General features: G+C 40.2%; 1 protein-coding gene across 1 annotated transcript; it reads left to right on the forward strand.

Moving 5' to 3' along the window:
* Positions 1–2,248: 2,248 nt before the first annotated feature.
* On the forward strand, positions 2,249–24,954 carry LOC125288533. The gene is made up of 10 exons (XM_048234983.1): positions 2,249–2,375; positions 9,576–9,781; positions 9,864–10,001; positions 10,200–10,356; positions 14,124–14,307; positions 14,527–14,668; positions 14,759–14,914; positions 15,275–15,333; positions 20,408–20,490; positions 24,376–24,954. The coding sequence occupies exons 1-10, from the start codon at positions 2,253–2,255 to the stop codon at positions 24,448–24,450; spliced, it is 1,323 nt and encodes a 440-aa protein (XP_048090940.1). The 5' UTR covers positions 2,249–2,252; the 3' UTR covers positions 24,451–24,954.
* Positions 24,955–25,464: the final 510 nt, after the last annotated feature.

Below are 25,464 nucleotides of genomic sequence, written 5' to 3' on the forward strand. Positions count from 1 at the left end.
TGAATGTAGGCCTATCGGTTTATGACAAGTAATTTTTAGTGCTTCCAGATGTATAGTGACCACATTTACTGTGCTTATCAGGCAATATCTGATCAGACCATTTGAATAAAAAAAATCCTGACACATATGAACAGAGGGCATTGTGCAAGACAAAATTCTGGACGGGATTGGAGGGGTTGGGGTCTGGTGGGCGTAAATACTAATATTCACACAATTATCTTAAATTATCTACAACCTGGAAACACTACTGCTATCCAACATGTCCCGACCTGCCTCAACTATGAGCGAGTTACAGACTGCAGAAATCACCAGGCCCAGTTTCAGTGTCTGAATTTAACAAACTTTGCAGCGCAATCTCCACAACACCAAACCGTGGAGAAACAAAGCCAGCAAACTTGTTTCCCCAACAGCAACGTGAGCTGAGAACAATCAAACAACCAGCGGCACCTGTGAAGATTCCGCTGATGAATGAATCTGTGTCACGCCCCCCATTTCCACGCAATTAAGGATCATCCTACCACATATGCAAATATTACCTTATACTGATGGTGAAAAACTACATATCATTTATGGTTTTATTTTGGGATATTTTATTGATAAAAATATATATATTTTTCTATTTTTTGGACCCTCCCACCTGAAATATTTTTTTGTTACCAAAGGGCAACATTGTGCGTTCCAGAGTGTAATACACATTCAAAAATCCTTTAAAGCAATCAGATAAAAAGTTAAAATCACTTCAAACATTTTGATTTTTATATGTCGTATATCATGTATTGTGTCGTGTCACTTACTACATGTTCTTCACCCTGTGTGAAATTTCAAAAAGCAGTTTTCTGTTGTGAACCACCTTCTACACATCACTTTGGGTGTTGCTGTGCAACCAGGAACTCTGCACCTGCTTGTCACACATTATTGGCCAACATGAGGTATTGTCCATGCGGACATCCTGGTTAGGGATTTACCTTTACATTTAGCCGACACTTTTACCTTACAACAACTTACAACAATTAAGGTACAATAAAGGTACAGTGCCACTAGGATATTGTTAGTGCAGCAATAAGTACTAGTAGTATAGAATAGAATAACAGTTCAAGCAGAGCCCAGGGAGGGAGAAGAGGGATAGTAAGGATAGGGAAGAAGGTAGTGGTAAGTGGTAAGCATGTCTAGTGGTAAGCATGTCCAGCTAAGTGTCCAGGTAAGTGGTAAGCATGTCCAGCTGTTAGTAGTGAGGTACTCTCAGAAGAGTTGGGTATTCAGGAGGTTTTTGAAGATAGAATGATATCCCTGGTCCGGGAGGAACTGGTAGCACATTCGACCAATGGGGAAAAAACAATGAGAAAAGTTTGGATTGCCATGAGCGTACGTGTGGCAGAGCCAGGTAGCATTCATTAAAGGTGTGCAGCGGTTGATAGCTTTCGACTCGCATATGCCTGAATGAGGGCATTCAAGTATGAGTGTGCGAGTCAGTGACTATTTTGTAGTCAAGCATTAGCAATTTGAAACTTAATGCCACCAAGGGGTTGTCAGGTAGGAATGACAGATAGAGCTGTGTGTCATCTATATAGTAGTGGTATGAGAAGTCGTGCGAGCGGATAATTGGACCCAGTGAGATGGTGTAAACACCAAAGAGAAGTGGTCCCAGCACTGAGCCCTGGGGCACCCCTGTGGTGATTGGACCATAAATGATTTCACCAGCTGATGGGTGACATGTTTTACACAAAAGGTTTTGGAATAACTACTGTCATCTTCAGGCAGAGTTTCACCTTCATCTTCATCCTGGATTTAGGGTTTAAGAAAAACTTTCCGATGCCTAAGGGCAACTCTGTGCAGTGGAGGGTTAATTTTTAGACCTTGTGAAACAAAACGTTCACCCTGCTTGTGAAACTACCCCTCAGTAAAAGCCATACAAATGGTCTTGCAAGTTGAGCAACATTCCATTATTTCACTTCATTATAAAGATACCAGAAAACTGTCAAGCAAATTTTCTCCATAAGGGTTCATTATGTAAATGGTGCTGTAAATGGTAGAAAAGTATAGGCCTAATAAATAGGTCCACTCCTCTTGTGTATAACTTTATAAATAAATAATTTTAGGAAACTGGATAAATACAAATGTATTATGAGTATAAGCAATACTCATCTAACTTGATCTTCATCTGGGCGTATCTGTCAGACCAGGAAGTAAAACAAGTGTTTAAAAAGAGAATGTGTGCAATCCATTTCCACTGAACAGAAAATAAGTCAGACACCATGTCTTTTTTTACCATTGTTCTGCCTTTGCAAATGCTGTTTTCTGCCACTATTGGAAGTCACTTCTGGGGTGGATCAATGACTTTTTCTCCTAAAGGAGTGTACCAAAATGGTTCTTACAAGGTAAAGTACCTTTTATTCTAATTTCCTTTTAAAGGAGAATTCCGGTGTGATATTGACCTAAAGTGTGTTGAAACATGATACCGCGTGTGAACGTATGTCTCATAGCCCATCTCGGCTTGTCCCCTGCACTCCAAAATCTGGCGCTAGTTAGCCGATGCTACCAACAGCTTTTTCAATGATGGTGCTTCGGCATCGGGCTAGCCATGCAAATAAATCACTGTTTTACACCATTTACGAGGCTCAATGTATCTCCACACTTTATTGGTAGACTTTCGAGGGCCCTGACATTTAAAACGAGACATTGAGAACTTTGAAAAAGCACTGGTAGTTCACTCACAAGACGATTTATACAGACAGTATCTTCACAAAGTTTAGCGTTTGCAGCCATCTTGAAGTTAGTCACGATAAGTCGAGCGATGAGTAAGAATGAACAGGTATGATAAGGGATCAGATTCCAAAAATAATTCAGTGGAAATGCATGGATTCCAGTTGCTGCTACTGGAAGAAACTGGAATCCATGCATTTCCACTGAATTATTTTTGCACAGCATGGGGTCAGAAAAATGACACAGCTAATAGACTGGTGTTACAGATCTTAATGGGATGCATGTTAACTGGGGATAAACAATTAGCACGTCATCACAAGCAGGTTTTTTTTTTTTTACTTCAGATCAGGGCTGGACTGGGACAAAAAATCAGCCCGGGCATTTTAGACTTGAAATATTGTATTTTTCACCCATCTTTACCAGGGGAACCCTTGGTCAAATCATTTCAATATTATGTTATATGATAGCCAATGATGGTGGTCCTAGTCAAAAGCTATGTATTTAAAAAAAAAAAAACAACGTCATGTTAATGTGTTGGGTTCAGCTGGAAATTTTAAGGAGCAATGTTAGCAATAAAAACATGAATGGCTGCTTTTTAGAGTATGTTGTTTAGGAAGGGTTTAAATTACAATAAACAGATGACAAAACATGAACAATGTCAACCGGGTTTAAACCCATGGCACACAGCACATACATGGTCGGTGGATGCACTATCAGGAGCGCCATCTCATTAGCCTGACGAGCCAGACCCACATCAAGATGTAGGGTCTGGGAACTTACCATTGGCACTGCTCAATCCGAGGGGTGGGATAAACGGTTGTCTTTCAAATTTCATCTGCATGCAATAGGATAGCGCTACAACTCATAGTCCCACGCATTTTCCCACCAGAGCTAGTTGGCTAGTTGATCAAACGGCAAATGTTTGCCATCAGGTTAATGCATCAAGATAATGCAATGTTGCGTTTGTGGAAAATGTTATTTATCTCTGTGAATAGGCTTCTATCCCAAGTTAATATGAAGGTAGCCTATGCAGGTGTAAGTAATTTTGTTGTGTCAAGGCAAGCCATGGTAAGTGTTTGGTATCGTGTTTGTCAGCACGTCACTCTCTAAATTCCTCATGTCACTGGTGTGCAGGTTCGAATTGGGGTATTTTTTGCAAAGGCTCATGTTGTTTGTTGTTTTTTTGACAGTCAAAAAAAGGTTTAGTTAGGCCTATGTCGTTTTGTTTGTCATGGATACGAATAAAGGGAACATTTTCTTACCATCCCACTTCTGTTGACGTTTAAACAAAACAGAGAGCTAGCTCGCCACTCCCTCCCCCTCCATCCCATGCAATTGAAACTCACATCTCGTCGTTGATTGGCTGGAACAGTTTGTTATGTTTTTATGGTCCAGATTAGACCTGAGGGGTATTTCACAAAACCTAGATAAGGGATTAAGTTGGGATTTTTAGGTTATCCTGGATGAATTTAGCTTGACTTGGTTTCACAAAAGAGATGGGACATAAGTTACCATGGGGATTTATCCTCTGCACCTAGCTTGGTCCCGACCAGGCTAACGGCCAAGCTAAGTTAATTCTAATGGTAATTATGTTGTCTTATTGGTTCAGCTAGCTGTCATTCACATCAGACCTCCGTGCTCCATTTATAAACTATTTGCTAAATGTATTTGCTCGCAAAACAAAACAGATTGTCTGCCTACTACCATATAGTTATTATTTTAATTGTGATAACCTTATAATTATTAACATAGGCCTAGGTACTTATTGTTTGCTTATTTTGATAGACGTTTGATGAATAACCTACTGTAGTTGATTGGAAGTGGAGGGGCAAGTTCTCGAAGGTATTTTCAACTATAATATTAGGTAGCCTATATCATACTATGTGCATCTTTGCAGTGGCAAGCGCTTTCTTAATGACGTTACGTGCCGAGACAAGGAAGCACTCGTGGGTGTATACGTAAATTTTCATTCAGTTGGTCTACCATGCCTACTCTTGCTGTTTTACAGAAGTAGCCATGATTCCCCATTCCAAAAAGGACAATTTTACTTCATTGTTAGTCTATATCAAAAGCGACCCAAGAAAACAAGAACATTTTTCATTTGTTTGATGTGATTTCCTGTATTCTGGTGCATTTTGGGGATGGCCAATACTAAATTCAATCACATTCATAGCCTACATCCTGATTTGTTGATATTGAGGCAATGATTCCATGCAAAGGCTTGGGCTTCAGGGCCCCCTGACCCCTTGGACCCCTGGGCCTGGGCCCGGTAGGCCCATGCAGCAATCCATCCCTGTCTGGGGGTCAGGATTTGAAGGGTTAGCTTCAGCCAGTTAGCATGTCATTTGGCCGCCGACATTTTTGAAAACATTGCGTTACATGGTTGCAACTTCCGGCACCAGTTTGCACATGCTGATTGGTAGATGACAGCTCATGCACGAGTTGGTTTGGATTTCTGGACGACGACAAATAAAACAACTAACTACTTAGATTAAGCTACTGATATTTGACTTAATGCCTACATGGTTTAGTCTGTATTATACCGGACTTTATAAAAGAAAAATGTAAATGTTGTCATATTAGGCTATTATTTGCCGTATGTGTGGGTTGACAAGGTAACTGACTATGACCATACATTTTAGCAGATCCAATGACCTATATCCAATTATTAGCCTACTCATTGCGTTGTGCATGAAAACTATTTTAAAACGCACAGGCTGTAGTTCCTACCTGTAGTCCATGACAACACAACATCTGGATGTAACCTATGTCTCCCCAAGTGATTTAAAACAAAACAAATGTCAATGACTTATTTAGTTTGCTTTCTTGCAACATTGACATGATTAGGCTATGCATTTGATTTAAATGACCAGGCTGCCAGTCGAGGCAAAAGCCAAATATCCAACAACAGTTGCAGACTCTTTGCCTGCTTGAACCACAATACCTGAGGGATGTGCGCTTATCGTTGGCTTCATTTTGTCTGCCTGCAAATGTAGCCTAGGTTTAACCGGGTTTAACAAGCTGCAAATGCACACTGGGTGCAGCAAATATTTCAGCTATCCACAAGTTTCTTACATCCCATATGTCTACTTAATTTTAGTAATTTTCGTTATTGCGTAATACAACCTGTCCAAATATAGCATTTAGGGTTCATTATTTGTGTAGCCTAAAGTGACTCAATATTGATTCGCATTGTTTATTATCACATTTGAACATCACATTAAATAACCTAGGACGTCAGCGACAGGGCAAACTTCTACCACCATTCCCAATATGTTATCCCAACTAATTTAATAAATTTGCGCTTATAACGAGGTGAAGCGCGTTCCCGAACAACTTCTTTTCCTCTGAGGGAATGTCCAATATTCATCAACGACATACCGTTGTCTCCGACTGTAACGTGAAATCTAATAGGCTAATTCTAGCTGGTGCCGGAAATGAACACCCATGAAACGCCATTTTTGTAAAGATGGCTGCGGTCAATTTCAAACTTTTTTGGTAGCTAGCCTAGAATGGTCCATTGAAATGAACCTGAGCCTGGGCTGTCCATAGAGACAGCATTTTTTACAGTATATTCAGGGAACAGGCAGCTAGCGGATGGTGATGTTTGCTGTATGTAAAAAATGTTTTAGCTTAGAAACCGCGTAACATCGCTTAGCGCACCTTTTTTAAGATTCGAAACACCGGCATGTTGAGCTGTGAAGGTATGCACTATAGTGACCCCAGGATCGCAGACCATACCTTAATAAATTAGTTTTAGCTAATGGCGACTGTCTGCCTGATCCTGAGCTGATAACAGAATGGGTAGACACGACAAGACGTTAGCAAGTGGCCAGAGTTTCATTGGTCTGCCATATACGCTATCTGGTTGACAAGCCCATACAGGCGAAAAAGTAGTAAAAGTAGGCATTTTTCTTGACATTTCCTTGACATTGTCAATTCACACACAATTCAATTCAATGGAATGGAAAGCTTTCTGACCCTGATATTGTGACGTGAAACCAGAAGGGGTATATGCAGTAGGCCTACTTCTTCAGGAGTACTCTCTGGTTTATGCAGTTGGTGTTTTACTGGCGAGAAAATGTCGTGGAAAATTAACCACTTTCTCAAACCTCCAATCTCAATAAGCACTCTAATGTCAAAGGACCCGAAGGAGAACACCAAGACGAGAGATGCTGAAGACTTGATTCTTTATTTGCAGTCTTGCAGTGAAGATACAATTCTAACAGTGTCAGGACTGGACCGTCAGGCAAGAGAGCGATGGGCAACAGCTGCTTCCCTGATGAGATCTGATCTGAATGTGCCTGCGTTCTACCTTTTATGCTTCTAGGGGCCTGGGAGATGTCTCTCTCCTAAGAAAGGCCCCTTTTTAGCCAATCAGAACGTTTCTCGAACTTGGGATATTGGTGGAAACTCCTCCTCATTTAGACATTAAAAATATGTATTGGCCAGGTTCTATGTGTAATTACTTGTTGCTAGGTAGGGCCTGTATTCATTTTGGCTCTGTGACCTAATTTTACTTCCTCTTTTTACCTGCCTTGACATTTCAATCTTATGACTTAGTCTCATAATTTTTCCAGCAAATGTTGCATGACATTGTACAAACAGTATTAAATCAATTTTCTGGTAAATCAAATCAGCATATGTAACGGGAAGCAGGTTATAACTGTTGACCCTTGAGGCACACACACACACACACAACGTTGAAGGATTTTTTTATAAAAACAGTTTTATTAAATTCTTAAAAATGGAGCGGTTCAGATACGACAAACAGTTCGACACAAAAATACATTACCAGTTGTAAGCAATTAAAAGTATAGGACCAGTGTGAAAGAGCTGGAGGGCCACAGATTAAATCAATAGCCTATGTGAAGTTCACAACCCAATTGTAGTATAAGACCAGTATGAAAGAACTGAAGGGCCACAGAACAAATCAATAGCCCATGTAAGTTTACAGCCTGTTTACAGTATAGGACCAGTATGGAAGCACTGAAACTACAAAACAAAATCAATAGCCTAGTATATGTAAATACCATATTCTGGCGCCCTCTAGAGGAGGGAGATCTCAGGCTATAATGCTCTACACAATGTGGGTATGCCTGACGGTGTGACGGCATATAACAGCACACAATTATCATGCAACACAGCACACAATTATCAATCCTCACGGCAAACGTAAAGGGCCATACAAGCCAACAGTATCACGGTGAATAATAAGAGCACTGAACACCACGGCAACACAGCAAATTTAAGCTACAGTGACACTCAGACAAAACGGGCAATAGGCCCACAGAGACATAGAGCACTTAACAGCAATAAGACAATCACCAGATTCAGGATCACATAGCAGGCCTATCTAGCACCATGGGTAGCCGGACATAATAATAAGGCTAGACAACTGGTAATATTAGCTCGTACAAGGAAAAGGCTAATAAGGGCTATAGAGGAAAAGTCCATGCACCACTCACGACCCAGCGATTTACTCCTCCACGTAGTAGCTGCTGGCTTTCGAAGCTAGCTAGCCTACTCAATGGTCGCCCGCGGTGAACAGTCCAGACCCGACACTCCCAGTAGTCCTCTCCTTATGGCACGCCTTTTCGCTTTCACGACCCACATGCCTCTTAAGAGACACCCAGCAGAGCTGTGGAAGGGGGACAGTGATCAGCAATCACACTGACACGAAGTTTAGGCCACTCGCACAAATAGTGGTAGGCTACGATATGAGTACTTCCCTTTAGTGCAATACATAGAGAACGATATATAGCCTCTCCCCAGGTGCGCTGTGCGTTGCGTCTTCCGAGCACCCTTTACTTCTCCGGGCTTCGGTGGTAGTCCTTGCGGGTGCCTACTGCCACCAAGAATCTCCCAGTCAAAGGCCGCCATTGGCATTTTAAATCTCTCAACCACCAACTGCGCAGGTCTGCCATTGAGGGGCGATTGAATGCACCTGTAGAAGAGCACACAAACCACATACACACCACAACGTAATCATACACTATTAACCAGCCCCACCACCTACCATCAGTCAATGTTCCTGATAACACATTCAGTATATGATCAAATAAAATCACCACACATTGCACAAACAGTTTACATCAATTTTCTGGTAAATCAATCAGTATACACACACATGTATTTATGATCAAATAAAATCAGCAGAATGCACTTAGCCAGGTTCTATTGTGTAATTACTTGTTGCTAGGTAGGGCCTGTATTCGTTTTGGCTCTGTGTGTCACTTTCACCTAATTCTACTTCCTCTTTTTACCTGCCTTGACATTTCAATCTTATGACTTAGTTTCATGATTTCCAGACAGTCCTGCCTTTTCAATCTTAAGATATTGGTGGAAACTCCTCCTCATTTAGACATTAAAAATATGTATTGGCCAGGTTCTATGTGTAATTACTTGTTGCTAGGTAGGGCCTGTATTTGTTTTGGCTCTGTGAAGCACTGTCACCTAATTTTACTTCCTCTTTTTACCTGCCTTGACATTTCAATCTAACGACTTCCAGACAGTCTAGTCAGCAATTTTTCAGCAAATGTTGCATGACATTGTACAAACAGTATTACATCAATTTTCTGGTAAATCAAATCAGCATACATACACATGTATATGATCAAATAAAATCACAACAAAAACTCTGCCTGTTACAGTAGAAGTAAAACTCTACCTGTAGAAGACTCGTCTTTGTTTTCAGCACATTTTAACAGTGAATTTTGTTCTGAACAAAATATTTTACTTATCAACTGGCCTAATTGCTGAATTTCTACCACAATACCCATGCATGAAGTATAAAGTTTCTTTTACATTTTTTGTTTGATCTTCAGTCTCTCTTTCTCTAACCAGAATCATTTTGGTGTGATTCTTCTTTTCAGGTGGAGTTTCGCTTCAAACAAACTTTTGATAGATGTAGTTATTTTACCTGGAATAACTGCATCAGTGGAAACTGTGGAATTGAAGGCAGCCTCAAAAGTGGTGAGATATACAACACAGCAGGGAGGCATGCAGGCGATTTCAACTGGTGCCAGACAGAAGGGATTAGGACAAGATTGATACCCACAGATAACCCATTCAGTTTGAGGTAACTTGGTGTCAGATCATTCTGTTCCCATCAATTTGGGAGGAGATTTTTGTAGCATTTACTATTTTGCTTTTGGCTACAGTGAAAGGAGCGGCAATTGGGTGAGTCTACAAAATGGTGTTGTAAGTTGGAGGCTACTCACAGTTGTTGATCTTGGAAAGCGATCCGACACAAATAAAGCAAACAGATCCCCAGTCACTACCAGCATATCATTTGTCAGGTATTTATTAACTATTATTACCATAATTATCAGATTCTTTTTTTTGGAAATACTGATTGTATGCATGTGTATATACTAAATATATATGTAGATTAAGATAAATGGAGTAAGTGGAGTTATTGTGTTTAAATATAAAATACAATATTACATGATGAATGGTATGATATACAATCTTAATGGCACTGATTCACCCACTAGTGTCCCTCAGAACTGCCCACGGATGTATACGCTGGTAACGTTTGATCCAGACAATGACCAAGGCAGATGCAGATATGGCACTCTCCTGGATCAAGAATGCTCTGTCTGCCAGCTTCCTCTTGGGTTTACCCTGACGCAAAACAGAATCAAAGAGAAAGTACATAAGTCTCCTTCTTACCTATATTCTTTTCCTGCTTTGGTTCTTTGGAAACACAACTTTCTCAAAGGGAATCAAGACATTCTCCACTCTACATTATCTGAGCTAGGCATTTCTGAGAAAGCTCTAAATTGCACTTATCAACCGACTAAACATGCAGCCATGTGATTTCAAGATATTTCTGCCAAAACTCCTCTTAACTTGTTCTTTAAAAAAAAAAAAAAAGTATCCATACAAACTGATTACCGAAAGCAGCTAAAAATGTTGGGTTTGGCCACGAATAATGTAATGGCCCACCTGAAGGGCGGCACTAAGAATGCATTTGAAAATCTCACTACACGCAATTGGATAACACTATACGACCAATGTTAACTGACTGATTCCGGACTTTGACGCAATTGGATAACACTACGACTGTCACCTGTTTAGCTTGCCTCTGGCCCGCCTATATCAGATACACAGATATGATTGGTTCCCCGTGATGCAAGGGGCAAAAGTTCCATGCATCATTACTCGTTGCCAGAGCAAATGCTTCCGCGAGAACTCTGGATTCCCAGAGTAGCACAAGCTGTCAAAGGATGCAAAAGGAGGAGTTATTGACTTGTACAGACCTTCTCCTAATAACATGGTCCCCTGTCAGTATATCTAAAGTATGTCTGAAAAGGTCACTAAAATCTGTGCTTACAAACAGTTTTGATTCTATGTTCACAGGCAGAAAAATGGCCATTAAATTGAATGACCGTCAGACGTCATGTCAGGGCCCGTCACAACCCTATGTAACTGCCATAGTTGGGATAGTTCCAATTAGTTATTTTAAAAAATGCATTTGATCATGAGTTGGCACAATATGTGTTCCTAAGTGGAAATTTACATTTCTGGTAGAATGTCCTACAAATATGATCATAAATCAATTAATCAAATTACATTTTTTAAAGTCAAAAGAAACAGGTTATCTTGAAATTGCAATAGTAGATACTACACACAAATGTAGTATAATTAATAATAGGTAATTAGCCAATAATGATCTGCGCTGATCACAATTAGCCAACATGAGAACAACCGTGTTCAGTGAAGCTCACATATTTCATTGATGGTTATTGCTAACGTGTCAGCCCTCGTGTGATGATGAGCAAGTTTACCTGTGCAATTTCACTGAGCAAAGGGCACAGACTAAGACAACCAGTCTTACTGTTTCTATGTCAATCCTTAATGGAAATAAGTTCCAGATATCTCAATGAACCAAAATGACATCAATAGGTGGTAGGTTTGTTTGAGTTCCTTTCCTTGTAGCATCCCTTTCTAAATTCCACAGTGGGGAAAAGTTAACCTTATCTAAATAACAATTCTAATTCCTCATTCTTCATGAGGTTGAAGATATTTAGCATATATCAAGTTTGTCACTTCAACTTCAAGATACAGTACATAGCCTTATGATTCTATTGTTCAGTTCTTCACTCGACTTAAGTTAGGAACCTCATGCCCCCAGACCCCCCTAGCGTTAGGGAGCTCACAATTATTTTCTTTCATAGGGCCATTTCTAGCCGTGTCCCTGGTAGGCCCAACAGCTGATTTGGGTTGAGGCTATATTTAGCCTAATTGAATTACTTGATGATAGAGAAGACAAACGTCATTTTGTGGTTTGATGCATGGTCATATGAAATTTGCACTGGTGTGACAACAAAAAAGTCTAGGTGTAAGTGACATCACGCTCAGCACAGCAATCTCTGCCAGTCTGTGTCTGCCCCTGGTAATGCTTTTCATGTGTGGCATTCGATTCGGGACTGTGCAGTCTGAATTGTTATTTGTTTATTCAAAGTCCAAAGACACTCCAAAGTAGGGTATTCGAGGTGTCAGATTATTAACACATCATTTTTATGTCGTTTTGAATAGGCATTGGCTGCAAGTGTTGGATGCCATGTTTTTGCAAAAGCATAAGCCTCCAGACAGACAGACATCATCCAAACATAAGCCTGCTGTAACCTACACAGCACCTGCTTGACTGCTGTGTGAGAGAGGGAGTGGCTAGCCTACAGTGGCTAGAGCGGTAAAAGCCAATGTGTGCTTCATTTATCGATCTTTAATTATATTTTGCATTTCTTATCCAAACAACTTCAAACTTGGCACTGCACTCACTCGTGCCTGTAGCAAGACACCTGCCAAGTTTGGCGAACGGTACAAGAGATATATACATACAGACAGACGTTCCTGTCATCAATAGATACATTTGATAGGATTATTTTGTCTTTATAAAAATACATTTTGGAGACTCCCACTTAGCCTACCACTAGAGAGAGTCTGGGTAACACTGGTGGCTACCACAGTTTGACAACCACTGTCCTATGTTGTTGAAGTTAAAGTTGAAAAAGCCTACATTAAGCATAATAGTAATAATAACAATAATATCAACTAGAAGGGCAATTCCAAGAAATTACCAGTGTATTAAAAATGCAAAAATGATTATGCAGATAATGCAAGCACAGAAATAGTTGATATGGTGTTGCTAGGGTACATATAGTGATTGCTATACTAAACAAAGCAGGGTAATCATGTTGGTTGCTATGGCGGTTGCTAGATGGGCATCATGTTAGTGATTTTAAGTTGTTGCTAGGGTAATTTAAAAGGTTGCTAGGGTGTTGTTAGGGTAGATATAGTGGTTGCTATGCTGGTTACTAGGATAATCATGTTGGTTGCTATGCCAGTTGCTAGGTTCACATTATGGTAGTGGTTGTAGGTTGTTGCTAGGGTAATTGAGATGGTTGCTAGGGTGTTGCCAGGGTAGATATGGTGGTTGCTAAGCTAAATAAAGCAGTTGCTTTGCTGCTTGCTAGAGTAATAATGTTGGTCACTATGGCAGTTGCTTGGTTGACATTATGGTAGTGGTTGCTAGGGTAATTGAGATGGTTGCTAGGGTGTTGCTATACCTTTCATGCCTCCTTGAAAATCCCCCCAAAACAATCGGTTTTCACCTAGCTTGAGATGCTGCAGCCAACAGCTAAATCAGCCAGGCAGCTACAGAGCTACACTCTGGGGGCATATGCATGTTCACGAGCCCCCATGTTAATGCCCCCAGAGTGTAGTGCTTTAGAAGCACAGAACAGTCTAAAGTCATGGGCGATCCTGCAGATCACCAGCTCGGTGGACTTTGACAGTGAACGTTTGTTATTTCGTGAGATCACTGTCATCAGAGTTCTTCAACGTTAGCTTCTACTCAATCCAGACTCCAGGCAGCTAATGTTAGCATGGCAGCTCGCAGGTCAGCAGCAGTTCGGTGGTCGCGGCAGCGGCAGCTCTCTTGCAGAGTAGGTCCACAGCCCTGAGCAATCTTTCCGATCAGACAATGAAGTGCAGTGCTGTGCAGGATGATGGAAGGATGTCAGAGGCCCAAGGCAGAAACTAGCCAGCATGGCCATGGCAAGCTCTTTAGTCCAATGGAATAAGGTTACCGTCAGAACTTGACTTTAACGTCATGGCATCAGCCAACTTGTAAGCAGAAGGACTAATATTGTATTCTACCTTTAAATTGTGAATATCAATAGCAATCAATAGCACCCAGCACATGAGCATACTGTAGGCTGTAATAAGAAAATATTGGGACACAACATTTTCTTACGCTTAATTTTTCATTAACAATGATGACTAATGTATTATGTAGCTCTAGAATAAATGTGTAGGACTAATGGTAGCCTAGTTTTATGTGGTCCGGGAATAGTGGGAACTGTGATTTGTTTAACTATGTTTCAACACATTTATAAACATTCCCTTCTCAGGATTTCTGCTCACTACGTTATAACAAGGCCACAACTGGTGTCTATGGGTTAGAGCTGGTTGTGGAGGATTTCCCCCAGCAAAACATCATTCTCTCCTACAACAATGGCTCCCGCGCTTTCAGGGGTCCATTTAATCAAGCTGCCAGTCCTCTTAGCAAGCTTCCTCTGCACTTTGCTGTCAAAGGTGAGATTTATTGACACATCACATCGTAGCGCAGTCCTCTGATGGTAATATTTGGGAGTATTCTGGTCCCTCTTTGAAGAACACAGTTCAATTCATATATCTACTACTGACATCCGATCTCAATTTTAAATTTTTTTGCCATCTTGCTAGATTTTTAAAATCTTTCTGACATTTACGGCATTAGGTAATAATAGTGCGATTTATGATTACTTTGGCCAGTCGATCCTCCTATTGCTTCTTGTGATGAGGGAGTGTTCTTGCCAAAGTTTGTTCCACCTACCCCTGAGAATGGAGACACAATTCAAGCTGTGATCAACCAGGAGCTTAAAATCATAATAAATGCAACAGCCTCTGAAGCAGGGTAAGACACTGTTGTTAAAATGACATTGAAAATACGTTTTATTTTTTGTATTTAGTGTCTGACTGTGCTGTAATGTCTCTTATTTCGAAGAATTCGTGGTCTTGTGATCAGTGGACCCTTGAATATCACAAGTAGTTCTGAAAGATCTGATGGCCTTGAACAACTGGTCCTGAAATGGACTCCAAGGAGTGATGATCTTGGGGAATATTTCCCCATCTGTTTTATTGCTGAAACTAATCCAATAAAGTAAGGATATAAAGGAGTATATGTTTTAAAAATCATCAGGTTACATTACACTGTATACATTAAAAATGTAATCACATTAGAAACATTCTAATTAGGAACATTCAGAAATAAACACAGCAGTTTCAGTGTTATTCTACATTTAAAACTGGCAGAGCATTGGAACATGAATAAAATAATATTGTTAAATGATGTGCATTAGTTTTCCATTAGGCTATTACAACAATACACTGAGTAACAATACACTTACAATAACAAGCACCGATTTACACGTAAGGGCAAAATGAATACTCACAAAATGAGTAGGCCTACTTGTATAATAGCTGTGAAAGCATTTTAACTCTGTGGTGTAAATGTTTTCAGCTCCACCTATTATCAATCTGACATGAGATGCATCATTGTTGAAGTTGGAAATCCTCCCGGTTGGTATTACATTAAATTTGATTTTACTCTCTGACAATATTCATGTGCTGTTATATTTATGATGAACTTATGATGAACTTTTAAATAATTTAACAAGGATCCCTGTGCTATTTTATAAAGCAGAAAATGTTTATTGTATATGAGTCTTTCCTTGTTCAGAGTGCACACAAAATTGATAGTGAACCTGTTAACCTCCAGAGGTACTCCAGAACAGCCTTGATGTAATCAGTACATCAGTGATTCGGTTAAAGGGAAACTCCCGTCTAACAACAACCAAGGGTCTATTTTTCCAATGATAACGATTTTTTTTTGTTCGGGACCAAAACAACGTCAATTGGTGCAATTTTGTAGCCTGGAGATTCCAGACCCAAATCTGAAAGATGAAAGGTCTGGCCACGAATAATGTAATGGGCCAACTCGAGGGGCGGCACCAAGCATGATTTGACAATGACAAATTTGACTATATTTAAACAGTATTTCTCCATAGAGGAAGAGTCCAGGTGCTAAAATGGCCTGTCTGCAGTCCAGACCTGTCATGGAATGACAAACATGACCCATGTTGAGCAACTGAAATCCTATATCGGGCAGGAATGGGACAACATTTCATTCTCAAAACTCTAGCAGCTGGTCTCCTCAGTTTCTAAAAATGTACAGAATTTCATGCCTGCAGGTAGGCCTGCTTTAAAAATAGGATAGGGAAAACATAATTCCAGGTAAGCATTCAATAATGAATAGGCCTATAGATAATATAATAATATAATAAATGTGAAGTGAGCAGAATAATATATATATATATATATATATATATATATATACATATATATATATATATATATGCTTAGCCTATTGAATAACTTGATGATAGAGAAAACAAACCATTTTGTGGAATGATGCATCATATGAAATTTGCAACGGTCTCTGGTGGCCTTTAAGTGACATCACACTCTGTCTGCCACTCGTTGCTTGTCGCTGGTTATGCTTTGCATGTGTTTTCAGCTCCACCTATTGTCGCTGGTTATGCTTTGCATGTGTGGCATTCTGAGACGTTCTTTAATTCGGGACCATTATCGCTCGTTTCAATTTAGGACCTTGCAGTTGGAATTGTCGTTTGCTTATTCAAAGTCTAAAGACAGTCCAAAGTAGCCTGGGCTATTCGAAGTGTCTTATTGCACGTCATTTTTTACGTCATTTTGAAGAGCCACTGCATAGGCCTACCTGTGTGTGTTGGCGTGTTGTTGCAAAATCCGCGGAGTTCACTTTATTGTTGAGGTCAGACATGTTGAGTTTTTACCCGTGTAACCTACACTGATCCAGTTCTGCAAAAGCTCTGCTTTTATCCTCACTGGTAGCTTACAGCAGTGGTTGTCCTGGGGGCTAGGGGGCCCTCAGCAAGTTGGAAGGAAAAATAGAAGAAACAAATAAATACATTTGAAAAATATAAAATATACCTATTACTATGAGGGTTGTTATACAATGCCATGAGAATAATGTTAGGCATATCTTAACATTATATTTCCCATGATAATGACTGGGAATAATAGTAGCGTGATAGCTTTCATATAGCAGAAAGCCCCAAATACAATTTTTACACACTGTATGCTCCATCGCGAAGTGCTTGTTGCTAAAATAATTATTAGGATTAGCTTAATGTATTTTTACATTTGCCGTAGTATTGTCGATGGGTTTAATAACACATCAAGGGGGTCCTTGGCCAGAACCTAATGTTATTTGGGGGGCCTTGTCATGGAAAAGTTTGGGAACCCCTGGCTTACAGTACAGTGGTGTGTGGAAGGGGGAGTGGCTAGCAGCGAAAGCCAATGTGCTTCTTTTACCGATATATTTAACGATATCTTTTGCATTTCTTATTCAAACAACGTCATTGTTTTGTTTGCAATTTGGCACTGCACTTACTCATGCCCCATAGCAAGACACCTGAGTTTGAAATCAGTCTGACAAACGGTCAGCGAGATATGCGTGCCACAGACACACAGACGCTTCTTGCTTTATAGCCTAGATAGATTTTCCATGAAATATCCAAATTTGTAATTTTCAACATTTTATATGTTGTCTACATCCTTTTTGCAACTAAATATGGGTTTTCGAGATTAGTAGACTTTCACATTCTGTTTTTATTTGCATTCTACACAACGTTCCAACTTTTTCTGATTTGAGGTTGTAAGCTACAACTCAATAGCTACAGTACGCTATGAATATGCTATTCAGTCGTAAATCCATTTTCTGGTCTTACTCAAACGTCACCAAAGCTGTTTTGATCCCAAAAAAAATGAACATTCATTATTATCCACAAACAGATCCTAGATTGTTTTAATCTTTAATTTATTGACGACTACACCCTAGATTGTTGTTAGACCAGAGTTTCCCTGTAAGACCATTAAGAAAATCGGTGGAACTATACACAATACAGCATAGACTACATTAATTACCCATGAAATTGCAAGACCCCATAATGTGTTGGGGGGCATAATATATTTGCAGTAGGCTTATTGCAGTTTCCTTTCTTCATATTCAGTAACACTCTCCTTCACCCACAGGTCCTGGTCCAACTGGAGAGAATATGTTTGTGTTCTAGTAGTAGTAGTAACGAGTTTCTTTAAGGAAAAGCTATAGGTTATGTTTGTTATACCTATATATAGTGGAAATAACTTCAGTTATTTCATGGCAAACTAGATGTACCGCATAGCGGTACAAAATATGACCGCCGCTCAGTCCTGTACATCTGTTCCGCGAAAATAAATCACACTTCAATTTGTCTCCATATTTTACTCCATCCCCCACTCTTGAAACTTTTGTGTATGCTTGTTTGGCATGCCTGAGTCGTAAAAAGGGCTGCACAGAAAGTAGCCTACTGGTGCTGAAAAGGTGAATAGATTGTAGAATAGCCAAAGAAGATGTAACATTGTTATAAAACCTTTAAAATCACAAAGTAGGACAGTTCATCACAGTTCATCCATTGCAACTGGATTAATGAAAGGTCACTTACACCTGTAGGCTACATTGTATTTGGGAAAAGCAAAAGGTATCAGCATAATGTTATTTATTTATTTATAAACAAAAACATCTCTGTCAGTTCCATGCCGTTTTCAACAGCTATCAAAAACAAAGGTCATTTTTGAATGGATGGATTTTTTGTGAATGTTTCTTCTTCTACATAAGATTTTAGTCATCTTTAGTTCATGTAATACTTTATTGTCAATGCACAAATTAAGTAACAGTAGTCTGAAACGTTATTGTTAATGCATAAATTAAGTAACAGTAGTCTGAAACGAAATGCTGTTTTACATCTAACCAGTGGTGCAAATAACTGACATGTCCAAATGGGCCTTGATGAAATGCGTCGCTAGACTGTTCATACACATTTTAACGGGCCAAAGTTGAAGAGCTGTTGTCCGTTATTGTTTGTGCAAATATAGGCTGATTCATGTCCCCTTGCATTGTGTACCTGAGGTCCATGGCTACTCTGGCTATTCTAAATGCAAAAATGCATCAGGGAGTTATGACAAAACTGTAACTAACAAACTAGATCCTAATAGAAAGCTGTTAGCTTCCCTAAGCTACAGGTAGGCTAATAAGGTAGGCCTATTTACAACATAAATTGTCAATAGGCTATGCTGGCGACACAAATAAAATCTCCTTTGAAACCAATGGCTTCGCCTTACAGTATCAAGCGGACTTAAACTGCCATATCGTGGCGAAAAGTTGTAATAAAATTCACGCAGCTCCATGAGTCAAGGAAAGCGCGAATGAAGTAGCCACTTCTAAATGGGACCCACTACACAGTAGCTTAAGGTGTGTTGCTAAAGCAGCCATAATGAAATAAAGGTGTCATTGTTTGGATACTTCGCACACACATGCTTTTTAATTTCACAGACTACAACTACCAAGCTGGAATCAAAGCACATCGATTCCCCTCTCACACCCTGCACGCACTTAAAACAAAATAAACAGGCGTCTCAGTCTCATGTATAGGCAAAACTGTATCAGACCGGTGTAACGTTGGTAAATCTTCCATTGCACAGAATGATTTTTGTACCATGTGCAACAAATGACAGTCGAAAGATACAATTACAGTGCTGCTATCAATTTGCTTGGTATAACCGCATTTATAGTTTTCTACAAATGCAATCAATCAAATTGGCCTCCATCACTCAACCAACGCTTAACGGTAACATTACCTAGGTCCTTATTGATATTATAAGATTATCGTACCTGCAGTAAAACCAAGCATGTCCGATAAACATCCTCAGATTTATTTCGGCTTCAAGAAGAAATGGGAATTACATTTCATGTGAACATCGCCCTATCCTTATTAGACGTTCTCTGCATGTAAACTACAGTCCTTGTAGGAAGCGCCCATTGTTTTTCCAACCCACTTTTAACTTCCAACAAAATTACGCCTCACTGCAATGATCGCCATCTAGTGGACAAACGACTACTTATCGCCAATACTGGAAATGCAGCCATGATGATGAATATTTATTTTGGCTTTCTTTTAATCCTACTGAATTTGTAATTATGTATCGGCCATTCTAATACCGATAGTATGTGGGTGCCTGTGTGTGTGTGTGCATGTGTGTGCCACAGATAGTTATTTAGGAAAAACTGCTTTTTTTGCGGTTCGGGGGGCCCAGCACGGGAGGGGAGTGGCCCCCGGGGACGAAACAAAATTTTTCCGTAAAAGTCTAGTGGGGCTACATACCCACCAAATTTCATGTATACCAGTGTTTCGGTGTCCCGGGTATCGTTGACAAAAAATTCAGGAAGCAGATGACGGAAAAAAAAAAAAAAAAATTCATTATATCATTATATGACCGCTTCGCTAGCGGCGGTCATAAAAAAAACTTTGTCAATCATTATATGAACACTTCGCTAACTTTGCTAGCGGCGGTCATAATGACCGCTTCGCTAGCGGCGGTCATAATAATGATTCCTTTTCTGAAAACTGACTGCGGTACATACTGTAACTTTAATAACTTTAATGGCTTAAAAAAATCGATGTGTTTTTATAGCTCATTCATCTTCGTAACAGTTAAGAGTGTGTTTTTCTATTGACAGAGACTGTGGTAGGCCTGAGGATGATGGTTGAGTCTACAGATGCACTAACTGAGGCAGAAATTGAAGAAGAAGTGATTAAGCCAGTGAGTTTTTCTTCTTGTCTGAACACAACCCCCCCCCCCCCCCACACACACACACACATACAGACTGTTTTGACAAGCTAATCAAGAGTTAATGATAGCCAAGTGACTGCAATAAAGTTCTCCAGTAGCCTATCGTATAGGTTATATATAGCTTAGTTGGCTTGTGCATGAATATGATTTGACATTTTGTAGCCTACATTTCCATCTACAGTCTTTTAGTCCATCTTTACCAAGAGAACCCTTCCAAGATAGACCCTTTTCGACACTCTATGGGCCCACACTCTACGGCCTACTTTGAGAGACCAACCACCACTCATGCTATCAGTGTTGAATTTTGGACCACTGCCATATCATTACATCATCACAATTAATAAGTTATCATAATCGTCATCGTTAGCATGGCAAGTCACACAAAGCCTACCTGCTCCATCACTGAGTTCTTGTTATCATGTAGCCTCAATAGGCTACACTCTCCACCACCTGCTCACTGTCCCTCTGTTCTGTATGCTTGCTTTCATCTCCTTGTTCAAATTCAACAAACTTTAACATGTTGCTGACATAGGCTAGCGTACGCGCAATATTGTATTGTATGCCAGATGGCCAGTCTGCCCCTGTTCATGGACGTCACCTTCGGCTGAACCTCCCAAAGACCAAACTGCTTGTCCCCCCAAAGTAACTATACATGACATTAAGATCAAAACTGACTCCCTATCTCTTGCCCCTGCCAGAGTGATTGATGACCAAATAACCTTTGATCACATTGCCTCAGTTACTTGGTCATGCTGCTTCGCTCTCTACAACATAAGAAAAATCAGGTTGCTTTCTACAACATAAGAAAAATCAGGTTGTACCTGACTCAATGCCTGTTCACCATCAATAATCCACAATCGTTTTTACAAATCCCTCACTCTGTCACATCTTTTCCTGACACCAAATGTCCCCACTTTTTTTTTTCTGATACATCATCACACTAGAGCAACACATAGTTCATACTCAACACACACCACAATTAAAGTACTAATTTCCTGGACACCACACTTTTCTTCAAACCCACTGATAAAATTTTCTTCAAACCCACTGATACGACTTTGCATAAATCCAGTTACCACCCCTAAACACACTTTCCGAGGCATCATTAAATCACAAATCATTCAAGATTTCCAATCGTATCTGCACTTTTCCCACAGACCTCCAGGAAGCGATAGAAATTCTCTTTAGAGCCCTCCCACGTGGATATTTGAAGAGATTCCTCAGGAAAATTAAAACAGACACCCTGACCCTTCTTGCTCCCACCCTCGCTCTGACACTAATTCTCCTCCCACCATAATGGCCCCCAACCCCCTCCTGACCCCAACCCCACTGCCACACCTTTCATTCCACTAGTCACTACCTTTTCACAACCCACCACACATTTGCACCACACTCTCAAACAACACTTCACCCACTTTAAGTCCTCCCACACTCACTTCCAACATCACAGACTCATCTCAGCCTTCCGTAAAACAAAACCTTCAAGAGACCTCCTCATTAGATCACGTTTCTCCAGGAAGCCCCCACTCAAGCCATCACCACAGGGCTCCTTCTTCAAACCACAACACTTCATCACTAACCTTCACTCACACCTTTCTGCCCCTAACACACCCCTCTCACTAGACACCACAAATGCTGTCTACATCATCACATGCAATAAATGTCACTTACAGTACATAGGAGAAACAGGTCACTCAATCAAAACCAGACTCAAACAGCATCTATACACCATTTCTAGGAACTCACGCACCACCCACATAGTCACACATTTCCAGCAACACAGCACTGCACACCTTGGCATTTGTGGTCTCGAGAGCAACCCCGGCTGGACCTGAGCACAGAGGCAACGATCAGAATGGAGCTGGATCAATAAACTTCACACTTTCTTCCCCCTTGGTCTCAATTAATCCACTCCTCTGTTTCTTCTGGTTCTCAATAAAGCTACATTTTTTCTTTCCCCTCTTTTCCCAGGTCCTGTCTTATTTATTTATATAAAAAACTGTTATTACTATGTTATTAATCCTTTATTACTTTGTTATTACCTCTCCCCCCTTTTTTTAGTCTCTTAAGTTCTCCACCCCAGTTTTCCACTCCCCCTAGACTAAACCAGGACTTTTACTTTGATTTTTTTATTTTCACCATACACAATTTAGATGTGTTTACCTTTTATTTTTGCAGTGTCGTGGTTATTTTCAAAGGTTGTTTTTCATGAATTTTACACTTTTGATTTTCAGCACTTATAGCACTTTTGATTTCTAGCACTTATAGCACTTTTCCTGGTTTTAGTCTACCCTTTACTCCCAGCCCCAATTCTTGCACTTACTTTTTTCTTTTTCTTTTAGCCCCAGTCCCTAGTTTTAACCCCACCCAGCTGCTTGGCCCAACCCCAACCCCTATCCCTAAACCTAACCTCCAGCCACTTGGCTAAACTCCAAACCCCACCCCTTAGCCTAACCCCAACCCAAACCCCTACCCCTTAGCCTAACCCCAACCCCCATCCCTTAACCTAACCCCAACCCCCATCCCTTAACCTAACCTCCAGCCACTTGGCTAAATTCCAACCCCCACCCCTTAGCCTAACCCCAACCCCCACCCCTTAGCCTAACCCCAACCCCTTAGCCTAACCCCTTAGCCCAACCCCAGCCCCTATCCTAAGGCTAACCCTTATCCCCACCCTCAGGCTAACTTCAACCCCCAAGGCCGACTCCAGCCCCCCACCCCTTATCCAAATCAGCCCCTTGGCCTAAACCCAACCCCTCATCTTAACCCTTTATTTATTATTTTAATTTTCTTTTTCCTTCCCCCTTTCTAATATACATAATTTCTTAATTAAATATTTCTTTATATATATTATTTTATACTAGACAGTTGCCTTCTTCCTACCCTATTCCCTTCCTTGCTGGTGTGGTTGGATCCAATCACAGTCACCCACTCCACCAAAGATCATGTTCCCCTAACCCAACCCCTACACATAACCCCTACCCCCTACACCTAACCCCAACCCCTAAGCCTAACCCCCACCCTAAGGCTAACACCAACGCCTACAGCTAACCCTAACCCCAACCCCTTAGCCTAACCCCCAACCCACAGGCTAACTTCAACCCCAAGGGCCAACTCCAGCCCCCCACCCCTTATCCTAATCAGCCCCTTGGCCTAAACCCAACCCCTCATCTTAACCCTTTATTTATTTATTATTTATTTATTTAATTTTCTTTTTCCTTCTTTCTCCCCCTCTTCTAATATACATAATTTCTTAATTAAATATTTCTTTATATATATATATTATTTTATTTCTAGACATTTGCCTTCTTCCTACCCTTATTCCCCTTCTTGTTGGTGTGGTTGGATCCAATCGGCCAGTGCACTCACAGTCACCCACTCCACCAAAGATCATGTTCCCCTATCCTACCAGAGCAGGGGCATCCCTCTCTATCTTCAAAAACCTCTGAAGACCCAACTCTTCTGAGAGTACTTCCTCTCTTAGCACTACTTAGCCTACAGCTGCTGAACATGCTTAATCTAGCACTTACCACTACGTACCTTCCTCCATTCTGACTATCCCTCTTCTCCCTCCCTTGACTTAGCTTGAGCTGTTCTATTCTATGTGAATAGTACTTATTGCTAGTCTAGAAATCTAGACGCACCCTAGCTGCAGCAAATGTGGGTCTGGCTCGTCAGGCTAACTTATTGCCGCACTAACTTATTGTACCTTCATTGTTGCTTTGGATAAAAGTGTGAGATAAATGACTAAATGTAAATGTGTGACAGATGTCAAGTGTCAGACACATGAGTAACACTGTGAGGAATGTGGACTGTTTGCATGGACTGATAATTCCATATTGCTTCTTTAAAAAGCTTCAAGAGGAGCTTATCCGAAATGGTCTACCCAACACCACCACTCTGAGTCTGAGACGAGTGTACAGCCCGTGAAGAAGTGCTATGGAAGCATTTGAATAAACAGGTGCACTCCTTTGGGTTTTATAACTTTATAAGCACTGTTTCATTTTAGGAATGTATGTAGCCAGCAATCAGGAGCTGGTGCCCAGCTACTGAAAACTATCTGCTGATTTCTTCTGTTGTACAAAATGAATCAAGTGTGAGCCCGTATAGAAGAGAAATGCGGTTTGTATACAGCGATCCTATGTCTTTTTTGTTTAAATCGGGCAAAATGACATTATATGTTTCATATAAGACCAATACATATCTGTTAAACAATAAAAAGGCAGCCTATGGCCACTTTCATACTAAAAGGCACACAACATCTTATAGTGGATTTGTGGGTCATATTAGGATAATATAAACATTCTTTCTTGTAAAAGGTATGTGGTAATTTAAGATATTAATGAGATAATGTAGAAAATAAATATGAAATGTACCAGTTTGGGGGTAAATCCATGAATTATTCATATTAAAGTCATATATGATTTCTTCACATTTTCTGTCCTTTGTTTATATGGAAAGTTGAGTGTTTTCTGTTCATTTACTATCTTCACGTTTCCACCTAATCAGAGATTATACTATTATTACATTCTCACATACACTTATTATATAATATTTCAGTTTAACACAAAACATGCTAATGATGTGATGAAACCGAAACACGTTTTTTTAGAGTGCACTGGTGTTTTGAGTGAGTTTTGAGTGAAAGGTTTTAACAATGGATGGAAACTAGAGGCAGAGGAGGAAAAGCATATTCAAGAAGCACTGTGTGCTTACTCGCGTATTGTGTACATTTCATCAGAATAGTGTTGCCTCAAATCGAACACCAACTCTGTGCACTTAATAGAAATGACGCTCGCAACATTAAAAAATAATTGGTGTCCTCTATTAGGCAGTGACATGGTAGTAGGGGAGAACAGGGGTAAGGTGAGTCTTGTCAAAGAGGCTTTGTTTTGTAATCTTCACACCAAACAAATATTTAGCGTTCTTCTACTTCTGTAACCA

This window comes from Alosa alosa, chromosome 23 (genome assembly GCF_017589495.1).
Source record: "Alosa alosa isolate M-15738 ecotype Scorff River chromosome 23, AALO_Geno_1.1, whole genome shotgun sequence".
Classification (NCBI taxonomy): domain Eukaryota; kingdom Metazoa; phylum Chordata; class Actinopteri; order Clupeiformes; family Clupeidae; genus Alosa; species Alosa alosa.